The 17,721-nt window shown below is 44.0% G+C and overlaps 1 protein-coding gene across 2 annotated transcripts in view; it reads left to right on the top strand.

Moving 5' to 3' along the window:
* Positions 1 to 17,721, top strand: part of LOC147727331 (uncharacterized) — a 1,245,320-nt gene that overhangs the window by 951,757 nt on the left and 275,842 nt on the right. For both annotated transcript variants that reach the window (XM_086961416.1, XM_086961415.1), the window contains one exon: positions 1 to 45. This exon is cut by the window's left edge and continues 72 nt beyond it. In XM_086961416.1, coding sequence (XP_086817542.1) covers positions 1 to 45 — 45 coding nt within the window. The remainder of the gene's footprint in view (positions 46 to 17,721) is intronic.

Raw genomic sequence — 17,721 nt, 5'->3', positions numbered from 1 at the left:
AGGGTACTTATGAAATAAAACCCACTGACATCCAAGGAGATCAAGGTATAGTATATGTTTCTTAATTAGTTGTATATGCCACTCAGTTTGGTAATTTTCAGATCTTCAATTCATTTTAACAGTTTTTCTAAACACACCCTTAATGCACGTAATAATTAGTACTCTTTATTCCTGAATTAATCTATTCCTGTTAATAAACATGATGATAAACTAGAATAGACTGCATAAGTGATCACATATAAAAGGCTACTAAGCAGCACCTGTTATATGATGTGCTATACAAATGCTACAATGTAATTCAAACAATCAATCAATCAATCACTCAGTAAATTTGTGGAGTGCTACTTTTCAGCCATGAGGTTATCCAGGCGCTGTAAGGTTCTAGTTGAATAGCCGAATAGCCAGGTCTTTAGGGAATTTCTGAACTCTGGGAGAGATAAATAGGTCCGTATATGAAAGGGTAGTTTGTTCCATGTCTTCGTTGCTAGATAGGAGAAGGGGCGACCTCTGCATCTGCTATGTTGGATGCAGGAGCAGATCAGAGGTGTCTGGTGGGCTGATGGAAGTTCAGGTGGTGGTTCAAGTAGGCGGGTCCACACTTGTGTATGGCTTTGTATGCCAGGGTCAAGAGTTTGAACTGGCATCTTTCTGCCCAGAGAGCCAGTGGAGTTTCCTGAGGTATGGGGTGTTGTGGGTTTGTCTAGGGAGATTCAGGATGAGACTGACTGTAGAGTTCTGTATAGTCTATACTCATCAGAGGAGATTGTTGCCATAACGCAGTCCGCTGAGGATGGACGCCTGGGTGATGGCGCTTCTTGAGCTTTAGGGTAGCTATTTAAATGTCTTACAAATCATGCAGTAGATGAAGAAGCAGGAGAAGGAGATGGAGTGAACATGAGTCATTATGGTTAGCGTGTTGTCTAGAATTATGTCTAGCATGGTCAGTGGGGTAGGAGTAGGTCTAAGTTCTGAGTGCCACAGAGATGTGTCCCAATTGGGAGATTTTGTTTCTAAAAATTAGTACCTCTGTCTTGTCCATTTGAGCTTCAGGCAGTTGTCTTTCATACAGTTGGCAACTTCTGTCATACAGTTGTGTAAGTTGAGCGTTGTCAGCGTAGGATATGATGTTGAGTCCGTGAGTTTTGGTAATGCCAACCAGACCAGAGGTGTCATATAAATGTTTGAGAGGTTGAGGCTGAGCGAAGATCCGTGGGGTACCCCAGATGATTTAGTTGGGTGTGGAGCCGAAGGCAGGCTTTTTGCGTTCTTCTGGTGAGGAAGGAGGTGATTGATCTGAGAGCGGCTCCTTGGATTCCTGTGTTGTGCAGCTTTGCGATCACTGTGTGGTGGGAGACCATATCAAAGGGTGACAAGAGGTCTAGGAGTATCAGAGCCGGGAGTCTCTCCTTGGCGGAGTAGGGCTCGATATCGTTTGTAGCCACGATGCGGGCAGTCTCGGTGCTGTGGTTGCTGCGGAACCCAGATTGGGAGGAGGAGAGCAGGAGGTTCTGTTCCAGTTGTTGGTTGATACCTTTTTCTGATACTTTGCCGGGAATAGTAGCAAGGAGATTGGTCAGTAGTTGCAGAGTTCGCTGGAGTCTGCTGATGGTTTCTTTAGAAGGGCTTTGACTTCTGCATGTTTCCAATCCTCGGGGAAGGTATCCATGGCAATTGAGGTGTTGAACAAGGTAGTTGGTACGAGACTAATTCTGGCTTTGCCTAGGTTGAAGGTACATTCAATATATCCAGGCCAGATATGGTGTGTTACGTGGAGATTAATTTTATGTTGCGCCCAACAGGACAGTGAAACTAGAAGGATAAAGACCGCCGGACATTCCTTCAAGTTCGCCATCACCTACATAGCACCCACAATAGGCCAGGCTAACCTGTACCAGTGGGATTCTCCTAAGGTTCCCTAATCTGATTTAGACGTTTACCTGTTTTATCTTCCCATCTCATCGTTTTTCGCATACCCAACAACAGAACAATGTTCACAGTGTTCAAAGTATATTCAAAACCTCACTCCCACTGAGAACCCCGGACGTGAACAAGCAGAAGTTCCTTCCAGTTTAAAACTGTATAATAACCAATCAGAGGAATGCACCCCCACAACAGCCACCTCTGGACAAGCCATATATGATTCAGCAACCAATCATTTCATGGATCTTAACTGATGCAGATAGCAGTCCAACTGCTGGTCATCAATGAAGGGGACTAGACAGCTGGCAGATTTGGTCGCCTTTGAACAACTCTTCCTTGCTTCCAGATGAAAATGTCTGAATATGCTTCTGGAAGTGTAGAAGGATAGAGCAGGAATCTAATGGCGTGGCTTCTAAGGGTGCTAGGGCTTCAGATTGCAATAGAGTGGCAGTTGGTGGGATATATAGTGCATTTGCCCAAAGCAGCAGCAGCATTTGAATAAAGTACAGAGGGAAATCTGACGAGGATTTAAGTTTGTCAAACAAAAATGCCTGTAAATCATTTTAGTTACACTGAGCCTCATATTGGGCCCTACTGTCAGTGTCCTTGAATATCAGTACTTCTACTAAAACCGCATAAAGACAAATCAGCAGCTGTCCGTGTGATCCTCAACATCGGCACCAGTATCCAGCTACGACTATCATTATTTGTCAGGTACACATTTTCCCATGTTGTGGTAAATATTTTACCGTATACGAGTTTGCCATATAATTTCAGACAGGTTAAAGAAAATAGCTCAATCAAATGAGAGGTAGAGTCCGTGGTGTCTGAGTCATAAGGGCTTTAATCAAGAATGACTCGAGTCATGGAAATCTATTCCATCAATACAAGGGTTCGGGTATGCAATGATGGCAGAAAAGATGTCCACGATTTATTAACAGTACATGACATATATAGTATAATGACACAATAGCAGTGAATACAGTAGGCGTGACAAGTGAAATGTATATGATAAGAACACATGTGCGTAGCAAAAAGGCGTGAACAAGGGTGTGCACAGAGGCGTGTACTAGAAACGTCACAGAAAAGTGTCATAAGTGGGTGGATGCTTAGAGAATTCTTGCAGAGTCAGCTGAAACCTGTAGCCTGAATGCGCGCGCAGATAATATGACGTGTGATTGACGTGCATCGGGAGGAAGCTAAGGGTCTGACTTTTAACACTAGTAGAAGAGACAGAAGTCTGGCATGTCAGATCGACCTGTTCCTATAACATTTCTGATATCTAGTATTTGGAGGATGTTTAATCTGGAGTAAAAGGTCTTTCGGGCAGAGGCTATTCTATACTGAATGTATGCATGTCTAAGTGCAATGCACGGAGCCAGGGGCCTACCATGGTAACGGGAGCAATGAATTTCATGAGGGAGACAGGAAGGCTTGGCCCTTTGCTCTGCAGCCGGGGATATGTTTACCCATTTTCGCTAGACAGGAATGTGTTTTCGAGGAGGCTGAGCTGGCTACGCTGATAACTTGAAGGTTAAATACTGTTTTTGGCAGGCAGACCAGGCCGAGCCGGGCACCGCTCGCTTGGCAGGAAGTAAGGCAGAGGTCAGGGATGCATCTCCATGCTGCAGCTTTCAGAGGCAGAGACAGAAGTGGCTTGAAGACAGAAATCAGGGCCTAGCTCGGCAGAGCCAGGAAAAAACGTGAAAGTGCACCATGTAAAGACGGTGGCACGGCATACTTAGGAACTGAATTATCGATTCATTCATGGTGGATCTGATAGAGGACATGTCAATGTTGGACGCAAATGTATTTGCGTCATCAGATTCGGTTGTGGAGGGAAGTTACATGCACTTTGAACTCATACATGGAGTCGATGGGGTACACGTTAGGGGACACACTTGACCATAAAAATTTCAATTACCTCATTCCCTCCTTGTCCCCTACGGACCCATTAAGATATATCAATTTTCATGAGACCATCTATTTGTTCATATAACATCATCTGTTCTTCTTTCTTTCTTCGGGATTGGGAACGTGAACTTGAATGGGGAACACATGCTGTGGTGCACAAGCCGCAAATCGCTGGCCCACATTGTAAACCTAGACAACAACTGAATACTATGGTCAATATGATTCCTAGGAATGACATTAGCTTCCATCCCCAGGCCGATACTACACTCCAGAGCCAACCGGACCAAGTCCATGAGCCTGGATTCTGGTGTATCAGATGAGCAATCTCGTGAAGTCTGGTAATAGCTTTATAGACTGATGGCGCGTTATTTGGAATAAACAGGCAACAACTGGATCCGATGACTCTACAAGCTCCGCCCCTATCGGCCAGGATGACGTCAAGGACAGGGCGGTTCTGAAGAACAACAAGTCTCATAGCAGACTGCTCCTCTGTTAAGTTGCCCAAAGCAGAAGTAGTCTCATTCACTACCGCTTCGAGAATTCTGGTTAATCTGCGTATCAGTTTACTATTGGAGACAGTGCCTAGGTAGGGAAAGAATCCTTTATTGAAATCTGTATATTGTTCCCATGCGGTTTCAGTCTGATCAACTAGTGGGAGATCTCTCTTGTGTCTAACAATATTAAGGCGGGAATTCCTGTGATAGTCAGATGGGGCTAGGAATACTGGTGGCAATAAGAATGCAATGAAACAGGTACCATCCCAATCTGGAGGTAAACGGACATAAGCTGTCTGGCCACATATAAAATAGGAATGTCGGGAAGCCTTGAATGTAGACTTGCCTTTATCACTGAATTCGACCACAGTAGTACAGTCACTGTGACCTAGATGTACTGAACCATTCTTTCTGACACATAATACACCTTTTGCTGGGAGAACTGATATGGATGGCAAGTCTGGACTGGTCTCTGACTGAACATTTAGAATCATGAGGTTAAGTGTAAAATTGCCGAATCCATACACTTCATTTTCTAGATCTGTCCCTGTCATTTGTGGAAGACCCTCCTCGTTCGGGAAACATGCTTTGTTCATGACTGTGTTCAGATTTCCCCATATCCAATTGCCTTGGGAAACCCTAGAGTCGGTGTCTATAGAGGATATTAAACTAAACCATGCACCACAGGAACCATTATGTGTAAACGGGTAAGGAAAGAGGGGCAGAGCTCCCTTGTAGTTCTGATAGGAAGGGAGTCGGCCACATATCCAACAATTAGTAGCATTGTTGATCTGGTGAGAATGATGTAACATACGAATGAATGTATTGTTGCGCAGCGCAAGTCGATAAGACAATTCGTGTGGGGGTAGAGCACTAAACGTGTGCTCGGCAGTGTCATTAGGAAAAGAATGTGCAAGAGGAAAATATATGTATAGCATCCAACTCAAAATAATAATCGTAAGACTCAGAAAAAGCATAATAAGTAATGTGCAGACGCATCTGCTACGGAGATTTTTACAATATCTTTGTTTCTTAGTCTCCTGTCTATCTCTCTCTCTATTTGGGTCTAACTTGTACATTGTCAGAAACTGCCTAACCGCTTCACCCGAGGGGGACTTAAACAATTAAGCTGTCTGACTTACTAGACCTCAATTTCTGTCGATACTCCTCTTGGGGAGTTTTCTCTGAAAGGGGGAGTTTAGTATCAGTCTCTGGTATGTGAGAGTTCTGGGAATCAGTTTTTGGCGGAAGTCCATAAAAGCGCTTCACATGACTGGAGTGAACCCAGCCCTTCCTCCCCTCCAGCTTAACAGCAGTCCTGGTTGTTAACAAAACAATCTTCGGCTCCTTCCAGCGGGGCTCCAAAGGGCTTGACCGGTCGAAATTTCGGACAACTACAACGTCCCCCGGAACCAGTTCATGTGGCTTCACCTCGGTGTTGTCTGGAAAGGCTGCCGCAACCTGTGAACGACATGATTGTAGTGCAGACATCAAGGAAGCAAGGTAATCTGTCAGCATATTACTGTCAACATCAGTGATTTTTCGCGGCAGAGGCGTCCCCCACATATTAGGAGGTCTACCAAAGACCACCTCATACGGGGATAGCCCTGTCCTAGAATGGGCTACCATTCGCATATAAAAAAGGGCAACTGGCAAAGCTACTATCCAATCTACTCCTTTCTCTTTACACACTTTGGCAAGACGAGTTTTCAGAGTCTGGTTGTGTCGCTCCACGAGACCTGCAGCCTCGGGATGTCGGACACAGTGAAACTTCCACTGGTACCCCAATAGAAGTGAAACCTGCTTCATAAGTTCAGATGAGAATTGCTGACCGTTATCTGAATACACAACACGGGGCAAACCGTATCGAGGGAAAAACTCACGAACCAACTGCCTGGCAGTGGTCGGGGCAGTGTAATCTGGGACGGGATATGCTTCTGTCCATCGGGATAGGGCACATACAACTACGAGGACATACTTAAATCCTCGGCATCTGTCCATCTGGATATAATCCATCTGGAGTACTTCAAAAGGATAGTCGGGAGGATGAAATCCACCTTGCTCTACGGGAATCCCTTTTCCTGGATTGAACTGACAACAGATCATGCAGGTACGCACTTTCTGTTTTGCTGCTGCTCGTAAATGCTTGTTGAACCAGAGGTTCTGTAAACTGTCTAACATGGCTTTTTCTCCTAAATGTGCTGGACTATGTGCTGTGTTGATGATACCTTGAACCATAGAGTCGGGGAGAAACCATGTGGTCTTTCCCCTTGTCATCCATCCTTGGTCTGTCTGGACCCCTCCTTGTTCAGCCCATTTCTTTATTTCATCTGGAGTAGCATGTGTCTGTATGTCGATGACATCTTGTGTTGGGTCCCTGACTGTCATACAATGTGTCAGTGAAGTTACGTCAGTCTTTGTCATGTCCGTCGTTTGAGTATGAGTCAGTGCTGTATGTTTCGCTATGCGGTCTGCAAAATCGTTGCCCTGAGAAATCTTGTCTGTGACTTTCGTATGTGCTTTGCACTTCATGATAGGTATGGCTGTAGGCAAATGTATTGCTTCTAACAGAGCTTGAATGAGGGGACCATGTTGAATCTTGGCTCCGTGAGAGGTCAAGAAACCTCTTTCTTGCCAGAGGACACCGAAGTCGTGAACGACTCCGAATGCATAACGTGAATCTGTGTATATGTTTACTCTCAGGTTCTTGGCTTGTATACAGGCTTGGGTCAGAGCAATGAGCTCTGCTGCTTGGGCTGACAGGGTGTCAATGCGATGTGTTTCTATGACTTCAGTTTCAGTGGTCACTGCGTATGCGGCCACTAATTCTCCTGTGCTTGTTCTCAAACATGAACCATCCACATAAAGTGTCAGGTCTGGATTGGGTAATGCAACATCTGTCAAGTCTTGTCTGGGCTTTGTAACTGTGTCAACTACATCCACACAGTCATGTGGAGTAGGATCTGTTGTGCTCGATGGTAAAAGTGTAGCAGGATTTAGTGTATTGCAACGTCTGATTTCTATGTGTGGTTGGAATAATGTCAATTCATAACCTGTCAGTCGTGCTATAGTCAAGTGTTGGGTCTGGGTTCTATTTAGGAGAACCTCTACAGAATGTGGAACTTGTACTGTCAATTGATGTCCTAATACAATGGAATCACTTTGTCTGATTGCTAGAGCTGTTGCTGCAACTGACTTTAAGCACGCAGGCAAGGCCTGGGCTACTGGATCCAATGTACTCGAAAAATAAGCACACGGTCTGTGTTTGTCTGCTTGTAGCTGAGTGAGAACCGACAACGCTGTGCCATCGCGTTCTGTGACAAAAAGTGTAAAAGGTTTGCTGTAACATGGTGTTGCTAAAACTGGTGCTTGACATAAGGCTTTCTTTAATTCGTCAAAAGCTTGTGTATGTTCCTGTGTCCATGGGAGAACAGTCGAAGACGCTGCCTCCTGTGTTGTCAACTGTATGAGCGGTTTAGCTAGAAATGCATATTGTGGAATCCATTGTCTGCAATAAGAAGTGAGTCCAATAAAGGCTCGTACTTCTTTCTGTGTCTTGGGTTGCGGAAGATGTGCAATTAACTGAATTCGTTCGGGTGTCAGCTGCCTACCCCACTTGGACAGCAAGGGCCCGATTCACAGAATGAACTTAAGACTCAGTCCTAAACTTACTACTATTTTGGTATTCACAGAATGAACTTACTACTTTTGGTATTCACAGAAGTTAGGATTTTGTCTTAAGTCTGTCTTAAGTCTGTCTTAAGACAAACTTAAGACAAAATCCTAACTTCTGTGAATACCAAAAGTAGTAAGTTCATTCTGTGAATACCAAAATAGTAGTAAGTTTAGGATTGAGTCTTAAGTTCATTCTGTGAATCGGGCCCCAAGTGCCCAAGGTACACCACTTGCTGGGCACAGAATTGTAGTTCAGAAGGAGACACCTTGTGTCCCTTGTCTGCCAGGAAATGCAAGACTGTCAGTGATGCTTGTTCACATTCGGGTTCACTACGGGCGGTGATCAAAAGATCATCGACGTATTGGAGTAGGGCAGTGTTGGCAGGCATGTGAATACTGTCAAGTTGTCATTTTAATGCTTGGCTATAGATGCTAGGGCTTTCTGTGAATCCTTGAGGTGCGCGTGCAAATTTGAAGCTTCGGCCATTTAAACAGAAACCGAAAAGGTATTGGCTTTCCGGATCAATGGGGACGCTAAAGAAGGCGTTCTTGAGATCGATTACAGTAAAGAACGTCGCTTCAGAATCAATAGTTGTCAATAGTGACGAAATGTCTGGAACCACTGGATACTGTGGTACAATGCATTTATTTAATTCCCGTAGATCGATCACTAATCGATAAACTGGAGGTGCATTTGGATCTGTGCGTTTAAGAATTGGAATGATAGGGGAATTACAAACATTTGAGTCGGTTTCTATAACCACTCCTTGTGCCATGAGCTCGTCAATGATTTTCAGTAAAGCCACTACAGCATCGGGTGGTAACTTGTATTGTCGGATTCGTGGTAGTATAACTCCTGGCTTTAGTGTGACACAATATGGAGTAATGTGCATACAACCTACATCAGTGAGTCCTTTTGCCCATAAATGTGCAGGAACATTCTGTAACCTGGGGTCAAAATCTCTCAATACATAATGTCCTTTAAAATCACGAAGGAACAACCGTACTCCTTCCGGAGAACAACAAATTACAGCTCCTAGAGCTTTCAGGGTCTTAATACCAAGCAAGTTTTCTGGACATGATTTCGTGAGCAATAAATCTGTAGTACGGGACAATGGACCAACTGCAAGGGGAACTGGTTTCGATACTTCATTAACAATAGGCTTTCCTGAAAATCCAAGGGAAACATTCTGTGAGCCTGAGAGGGGTGCCCCTGGAACCTCGTCATGACTGATGGTAGTTCTGCTTGCCCCTGTGTCAATCAAAAATTTTCTATCCTTTCCTAATACCTGACTATGTACATAAGGACCCTCTTGATCTACAGGAACCTCAATAAGAGGCAAGCCAACCTCCCTCTCTAGGCTGTTTCATGTGTATTGCTGATAATCGGGGTAGTCAGATTGTGCATACTGGTACATCTGCTGTGTGACATGTTGTGTTGCGGCAATGGGCTGTGGCTGTGGTACCGCTACGGTCTGTTGTGGAATCTGCATAGGCTGTATATTCTGTGGAACGTGTTGTTGGACCTGGTCCTGTCTGGGAGGACGCGGTCTCTCTTTAGTTTTACCTGTAGCTATGTTGTGTTTCAAAACTGTACAATCGTTTACATAGTGACCTGGCTGTTTACAATAGTTGCATGTCCCTTTAACAGGAGCTGCTGAATTGTTGGACTGTGTTGTACCCCTTTTATGACCATCAGCTGGAACTGACTGGGCAACTAGTACTTTCATTTTCGTGTCTTTCATACGTCTCTGTTCGTGATCATGTTCCTCCCTGATTCTGTTCTGGTGGTACTGTAACATCTGTAACATTTGGGAAGGCGTATTAGCTTGCCATGTGCTCTCGACTTTCAATACACGGTTCTTAACCTGGGGCAACGAATTCTCGACTAATTTGGATACAAAAAGGTGTGGGTATGACTCGCTACTCGTTTTCAGGCCACTATTAATAATAAAACATTTCTCGAATCTGGAATAAAAATCACTAGTGTCTTCGTCGTGTTTCTGTTTGCAGGCTGAGATTGCATCCCAGTCCTCCTTTTTAGTTGCCAACAGTCTTGGCAAAACCTGTACTAATAATCCTGGTAATGCTTTAGTTTTGTCCCCAAGACCTAAACCTGGGGTTCGACCAGTTTCTTCGTTTTCTAATTCTGTCCAATTAATCTTTTTGTCTCCCACCTCCCATTCTTTTTCTTTGAGTTTCTCGTAAATACCGGCAGGCAATAACACTTTCAATATTTTCATAATGTCGGGATAGGTGTAATCTCCCATGAGTAACATGTCTTTTATTTCACGGTGGAACCCTGCGGGATCTTTATCATGACTTGCCACTATTTTCTTCATTTCCAATAATTCTATTTTAGTTATGGGCGTGTATACAAACACACGTTCAAAGGTATTATCTGGTTTCCTGACTGGATGTACTTCTCGTAAAGGATTCTGTTTGTCTAGGTGATATGGTTGCCTAACTGGGGGTGGAACGGAAACAAGATGTGGAGTCAAGAAAGTTCTATATTTGTGACATTGTTCTAGAATGATGTCAATTAAATCGGTACCTAGACCTCTCCATCTCCTCAGGAGTAAGTCCTGCAATAGATTATATAATGGACCTGGGTCAGATTGTTGGTTTTCATACTGTATAATGAGATGTTGGGTCATGTACATACCAGCTAGTCGCTGTTCTTCTGGGGTAAGACTTAAAAAGGTTTGCACCACTGAATCGTCTTTATATATGCTGTCATCCCCGGCCCACTGTACTGCGGACCGGGCTAGTTCCTGATCACGTAAGGTATTGAGTTTGTGATAACCTACTCGTTCTTTCAGAATTTTATCAGTAATTTGGAATATATGTTCAAGGGAACATCGCTCTGGTATCGGACAGAGGTAACGTTTCTTGTTTTCTAAACGAATGGGTCTGTCGAAGGGCCTATCAAGAGGATATTGTCTAGGAAGTTTCTCACTACCTACGTATGCCAACAGGTCACCCCTCGCCGGTTGCGAGGTTTCTGCGGTATCCTCTAGTTCATCCTCATCTGAGGTTTCTTTATCGTCTGACTCAGGATGCCTTTCAGACTCTCAGCGGGTATGTATTGCTACTATTTCTTTACGGATCTTTCTAATCATAGCATGTATACATTTCTCTTTGTCATGTTTACAGTCTGCAATATTCTGACTCCATTTTGACAATCCCTCCATCTCTTCTTTCGGAAAACCTGGCTGATCTTGTTCCCTTATCAAACAATTAATCAAGAATCGCATAATTAAAGATTGTGTCTCAACTTTCTGATGTGCCATGGCTTCACCAATACACTCCGGTCTTTCTTCTGTTCTAATAAAATGATATATATTGTATAGATGGTCTGGCATTTCTGGTAATAACATCAAATAATCTGTAACACGTCTTAAACGTAATGAGGCTAACATCATGGGTCCTGTTTTGCCAGGCACTGTATCATATCTACAATCTGTAAGATATTCTTTAAGCTTTTCGGCTGGGGTTGCTTTAGGTGTGCGCTGCATTGCTAATTCTCTCATTGTCATACGTTGTACATGTGGCGGGGTGCGATAACCTCCTGTAGCACCTCCTGAGGCGGAGGCGTGAGCATAACCTGGTTGTAGGATCGGTAACTGTAATGGGGTTGGACCCTGAGCAGCGGCGGGCCCAAAGGGATTAAGCGGATGAATACCAGGGGGAATAGTAGGGGCAGTAACAACAGGTGCGGGCATCTGGTGACGTGGAGGGGTCGTGGTCAGATCAGCAGGGATCTGCTGTTGCGGACCTGGGGGCAGATTATTGTCAGCAGGTGGTACGGGTACATTGGTATATGCGGGAGCTACATCGTCTAAATAGGAAGAAAGGAAAATGTCTGCTGCGGTCTTATGACGTAATTTTGTCGGAACCAGGGGAGGGGGCAGATCCTTCGGTATTTCCGGGGTCGCCTTGGGCGGGCCCTCGGCCAGAACTGGATACAGTCCTGTAATAATTGCATTACTTTGTCTGTCGTGTTGTTCCATTCTGACTCGCTCTCCTTCTTCTAGTAGTTCTTTTTCTTTGGCCTTTTCGGAATCCTCTCTACTTTTCTCTGCTTTTCTGAATGCTTTCTCTGTCCGTCTATGTGATTCTTTACGCCATAATTCAATGGCATCTTTCTGTGACTGTCTGGCTTTCTTTTTCCATAACGCTTCCTCTACTCTCATGATGCACTCGGCATCCCATGTCCCTGCAGCGGGCCATCTCTGATTCTCTCCCAAGTCTTTCGTGTAATCCACCCACAAGTCTAAGTATAGTATGGCGTCTAAGCCATGTTTGTGGTACATAAAATGTCCAGGAGTGTCCCTGGGTGGGATAGGGACTGCTTCTTCAAGTATCCCTTTCCTAGTTCCTATCTGTCGTAACTTTGAAAACAAAGGCATTGCTACCTCGGTCTAGACACTATACACAATAAACACAGTAAGGAAATGCAAACAATCACTCATACCACGACATTAAAACACATTGAAACATTTCGAAACGAACAACAATACTTAATAACTGGATAACTGAATACTAGATGCACTGCTAAACAGTACAGATACACTGCTAAACAGTGCAGACCGGATCTGTGTACCCAAACCCGTCTTGACCGGACACAAATTAATGCACCCGTCTTGATGCGTCCCCAGCAACGGTACTCACCGGGAAGCACGGAACGGAAGGCCTCGGAAACTCGACTGGACTGGACCGCTACGACGTCACTGCTGCTGCTGCGCACTATGCATGCGCCTCAACACTACAGGTGGGCCTCTCGATACCTCGGACACTGCTCTCTCGGCTGGGCTCTGGTCGGGATCCTCCGCACTCCTCACCGCCTCGTCTGGATGCCGACCGCAGTCTCCGTCACCTCCCTAGGCCTGAGGGAGATACAGGAAAACCTGCAGATGCGCATGGGGTCCGTCACGGCTGTGGAAGGGGGCAAGGCCTGCGACGCATCACCGGCGCGTAGGGTGGGGGAGGGGTCCCTATTCGGGCGCCAAATTATGTGGTAAATATTTTACTGTATACGAGTTTGCCATATAATTTCAGACAGGTTAAAGAAAATAGCTCAATCAAATGAGAGGTAGAGTCCGTGGTGTCTGAGTCATAAGGGCTTTAATCAAGAATGACTCGAGTCATGGAAATCTATTCCATCAATACAAGGGTTCGGGTATGCAATGATGGCAGAAAAGATGTCCACGATTTATTAACAGTACATGACATATATAGTATAATGACACAATAGCAGTGAATACAGTAGGCGTGACAAGTGAAATGTATATGATAAGAACACATGTGCGTAGCAAAAAGGCGTGAACAAGGGTGTGCACAGAGGCGTGTACTAGAAACGTCACAGAAAAGTGTCATAAGTGGGTGGATGCTTAGAGAATTCTTGCAGAGTCAGCTGAAACCTGTGGCCTGAATGTGCGCGCAGCTAATATGAAGTGTGATTGACGTGCATCGGGAGGAAGCTAAGGGTCTGACTTTTAACACTAGTAGAAGAGACAGAAGTCTGGCATGTCAGATCGACCTGTTCCTATAACATTTCTGATATCTAGTATTTGGAGGATGTTTAATCTGGAGTAAAAGGTCTTTCGGGCAGAGGCTATTCTATACTGAATGTATGCATGTCTAAGTGCAATGCACGGAGCCAGGGGCCTACCATGGTAACGGGAGCAATGAATTTCATGAGGGAGACAGGAAGGCTTGGCCCTTTGCTCTGCAGCCGGGGATATGTTTACCCATTTTCGCTAGACAGGAATGTGTTTTCGAGGAGGCTGAGCTGGCTACGCTGATAACTTGAAGGTTAAATACTGTTTTTGGCAGGCAGACCAGGCCGAGCGGGGCACCGCTCGCTTGGCAGGAAGTAAGGCAGAGGTCAGGGATGCATCTCCATGCTGCAGCTTTCAGAGGCAGAGACAGAAGTGGCTTGAAGACAGAAATCAGGGCCTAGCTCGGCAGAGCCAGGAAAAAACGTGAAAATGCACCATGTAAAGACGGTGGCACGGCATACTTAGGAACTGAATTATCGATTCATTCATGGTGGATCTGATAGAGGACATGTCAATGTTGGACGCAAATGTATTTGCGTCATCAGATTCAGTTGTGGAGAGAAGTTACATGCACTTTGAACTCATACATGGAGTCGATGGGGTACACGTTAGGGGACACACTTGACCATAAAAATTTCAATTACCTCAATGTAAGGCTTTAATTTTGACCTCCTTGTGCTCACAACCTTCATATCACTATCAAAATATCAGCTCACATTAGTGCGAAATACATCCAGACACAAAGTCTCAGAGTGCAAGCAGACTAGTTTTACAACATTAGTTTGCAAGTGACCATATCACACAACTAATTACCACCAGTGTTAGAATGCAGGTAGGCTGAAAAACAAGTATTACAGAATGGACCATAATGGATGCTTGTGCCATACAACCAGACGGACACTGATGACACCTTGTAACAAGTTACATGAATCATAAATGGAACACCTTTATATAACTTAAGATTAGAGCCCTTAAAATAATATGATGCCAATACTCATTGAAAGGGTGAAGGACTGGTGGAAATTAAGGCGAAACCTGTGGATAGTAATCCCATGGGGAGCTGTAGATGATGAGGAGAACTACTTGTAGAATTGCCTCCTATGTAAACCCCATAACGTGTTTGGGGGCCATGGGGAAAGCGGGGCTACTAGCCCCTAGTCATGGTGGTTTTCGAACGTTTACAACTGTTGTACTGAGACCTGAACTACTAAGGTCCTGTAAACTGAATACCAAGTACATCACTTAAGCACCTAATCCTTAATGGTAGTGAGGCGAATAGTCAAAGGCTTCTTAGGGAGGAAATGTAGCGGCAAAGTCTCGTAATTCAACCGTTGTACAATAAACTCAATATTTACTATCCCACACAGTCCCCTTTTTGTAAAAAAAAGAGAAATACTTTAATGTACTTCAAAACACAATACTTTATACAGAATAGGAATACCTCATACAGAATAAGAAAGGAACATGGTTCTACACATGTACAATGCAGATCTCTTCGCTTAAACGATCAGGTTCAGAGTATATAAATAAATATAAATATTGTACTCCGAACTTTAAATCAGGCCCATAATCTTTGTCTACGGTGAGGCTCCTCTCAAATGGTAGTGTCTCAATTTGAAGCACACAACATCACAATGAAATGTGAAACTCTGCATCTGGTTGTCAACAGCCCTTTTGGGAGTGTAGTGTAGTTCCTATTTTCCCAATAGGCCCTGCGCATTGGAATAACATAAACAGTAGTATCGACGTAGAAGTGCGGATCTTCCAGGCCTCTACTGACTATGCTAAACCTAATTGAGTTTGTTACCAACTAGCTCAGAGGTCACTGGAAACTTTCTTGACTGAAATAGGAAGTGATCAGCTTCCCTGGCACAGCCAGGAAGGGATTCAGTTTTCCAACAACCGTGCAACATGACAACTTTGCTCCTCAGATCAAGAGTCAATCTCTAGGGTCGTGTGAAACAATAGACAGTTATTTTACTCAGTCAGGTTGGTGCAGATTACTTTCACAATATGTAGAGAATAGAGAGACGGCGTTGTCAATAAAAGGTAACATTTATTGAACAGTCTTTCTTCTCGTACAAGAGAAATGAATTGCCACAATTGCAAGACTTGTTATTATAAAAAGTACGTACAGTAAGATAAGTATTGCGAAATAATACTGTAAAAGCATTGATATGGTTTCTTAGCCATACAATGGTTTAAAAGGAATAAAACATATATACATTCATATATACATTAGGCTAAAATACTCAACTGGCGCTTCCAACTATGCCTACCCCAGTGTACCTGACCTAAGCCTAATACTTGGGAGGGGAGTAAGTAAGTAGCTTTAGTTTAAGTTGGTTTTGCCAAGGTTTGCTTCAAGAATTCTCTCTCAAGGGTTTAGTCAACACCATACCTCTGGAATAGAATGATGGAGGTCTGGTATCTCCCTCAGGGCTCGATATCCCAGTCACCCGCAAGGGTAGACCAGAAACGCCGGAGCTGGATTTCTCTGCAGGAGAAAGACAGCGTCTCTTCTCAGCGCGTCGAGGAGGAGGAGGAGGGGCAGCGTCCGCGGGCAGCTTGCATCTGCTGGGCTCTTTGCAGGGGACGGCTGTTCAGCTCCTAAGTTCACCACACCATCGTTCGCTAGTTAGCAGTGATAGCAGTAGCGATAGCAGCTAGGGTATCATCAGCATGACAGCTTCTTCAGCAGCAGCGAGATAGCTGGCAGCATCAGCTTCAGCGAAACAACGGCAGACAGCAACACAGCAGCTATGGCATTGATAGCTTCAGCGTTTGCTTAAGGCAATGTTGGTAATATTTATACCTGAAAGGTGCCTTGTTTGACGTAAGTTTTTGGACATAAGACGTCAATAAAGATGTCACTAGGAAGTGATCGTCTATCAGTGCTCATTAGAGTTCTATTACTAATCAAAACACAGCAAGCGGGGATTTCCAGGTTTGCTGAGTTTTTATCTTGTTGAAGAACTCGGAGTGTTAATCTAGGAATCTCAGATAGTAACTTCTGCTATGTCATTGCACTAATTGGTTGCAAAGGAAGTGGCAGAGAAAGCTATTCTGGAATGTGGCTCTGTTCGTGTGAGGCCAGAGACGAGCTACTGAATATTGCACTTGAACGGTTATGCCAATATAGGGAATAAATGGATTTATAGCCGAATAGGGGCATATGGTCACAGTATCGATCAGGGTCCTAGATTAGAACGCAACACCCACTCCACGAATTCATGTCCATCAAATTACTAAAACTAGAGCAATAAGATGCATGTGTAACATTGCCCACCCCAAAATACATATATGCATTTGAAATAGGCGTATTTGTAATACGTGAAAATTTAGGTACTGTACGTTTTTGAAGCATATAAATCATTCAAAAATTATAGCATATGAAATCAATGAAAGATTATGCAAAAAGAATTACACATGAAATATCTCTGAAACAGAAGAAGGGCGAGATAATTTCATCACATATAAATGCATTGCAATAAAATGTGCTAGAGGCTGGTGTAAAGTTATTATGTCTCTAGATGTGTTTAGAAATAGAAGTTGAAGCTTCTGTTCTCTATGAATAGTATTACTTTAAGCAAAGAATATTTTGTGCCAAAAAAAGGGTGAATATTAAAAAAATGTTCAATTCAAAAGAATTATTGCTTGAACGGGGACATTAGAGTTCCAACGCTTTTAGCAGTTTTTGTTGTTCAAAACTGAAGGCCGAATTCAGAGTTCATGGGAACGCTGTGTGTCGGAATGCTTCTCCAAAGTTATTGTTTCTGTTCGGGTGAGAACATCATATCAGACAGGCTCTCAAAGAATTGGTCTACAAAATCAGGTGACAGTTCGACCAAATTCGATAGTGCTGTAACTTGGCAGGTGTGAGAATGATTGCTGTCATCAAAGTCGGGATCAGCAATGCTCACAGGAGGTCGTACCTGGGTGATGTTGCTTTTGTCACTCGCTCCACTGTTACCACCTAGTCGTAGCACAGGAGTTTCAACGAATGCCGTCATCAGGATTGGTAGCCGCTGGGGACAACACAATGCGTGAGCCGTTATCGGACTTAGCAAAGTATCGATATCCATTGGTACTGCTGATGGAAGTGAAAGACAGATGTCCAACACGCACTCATCTCCGCATAGCATACATCGTAG

This window comes from Lissotriton vulgaris, chromosome 3_1, assembly GCF_964263255.1.
Source record: "Lissotriton vulgaris chromosome 3_1, aLisVul1.2, whole genome shotgun sequence".
NCBI classification, from domain to species: domain Eukaryota; kingdom Metazoa; phylum Chordata; class Amphibia; order Caudata; family Salamandridae; genus Lissotriton; species Lissotriton vulgaris.
Note: the sequence above shows the minus strand (reverse complement) of the source record. Positions and strands in the feature narration are given on the sequence as shown.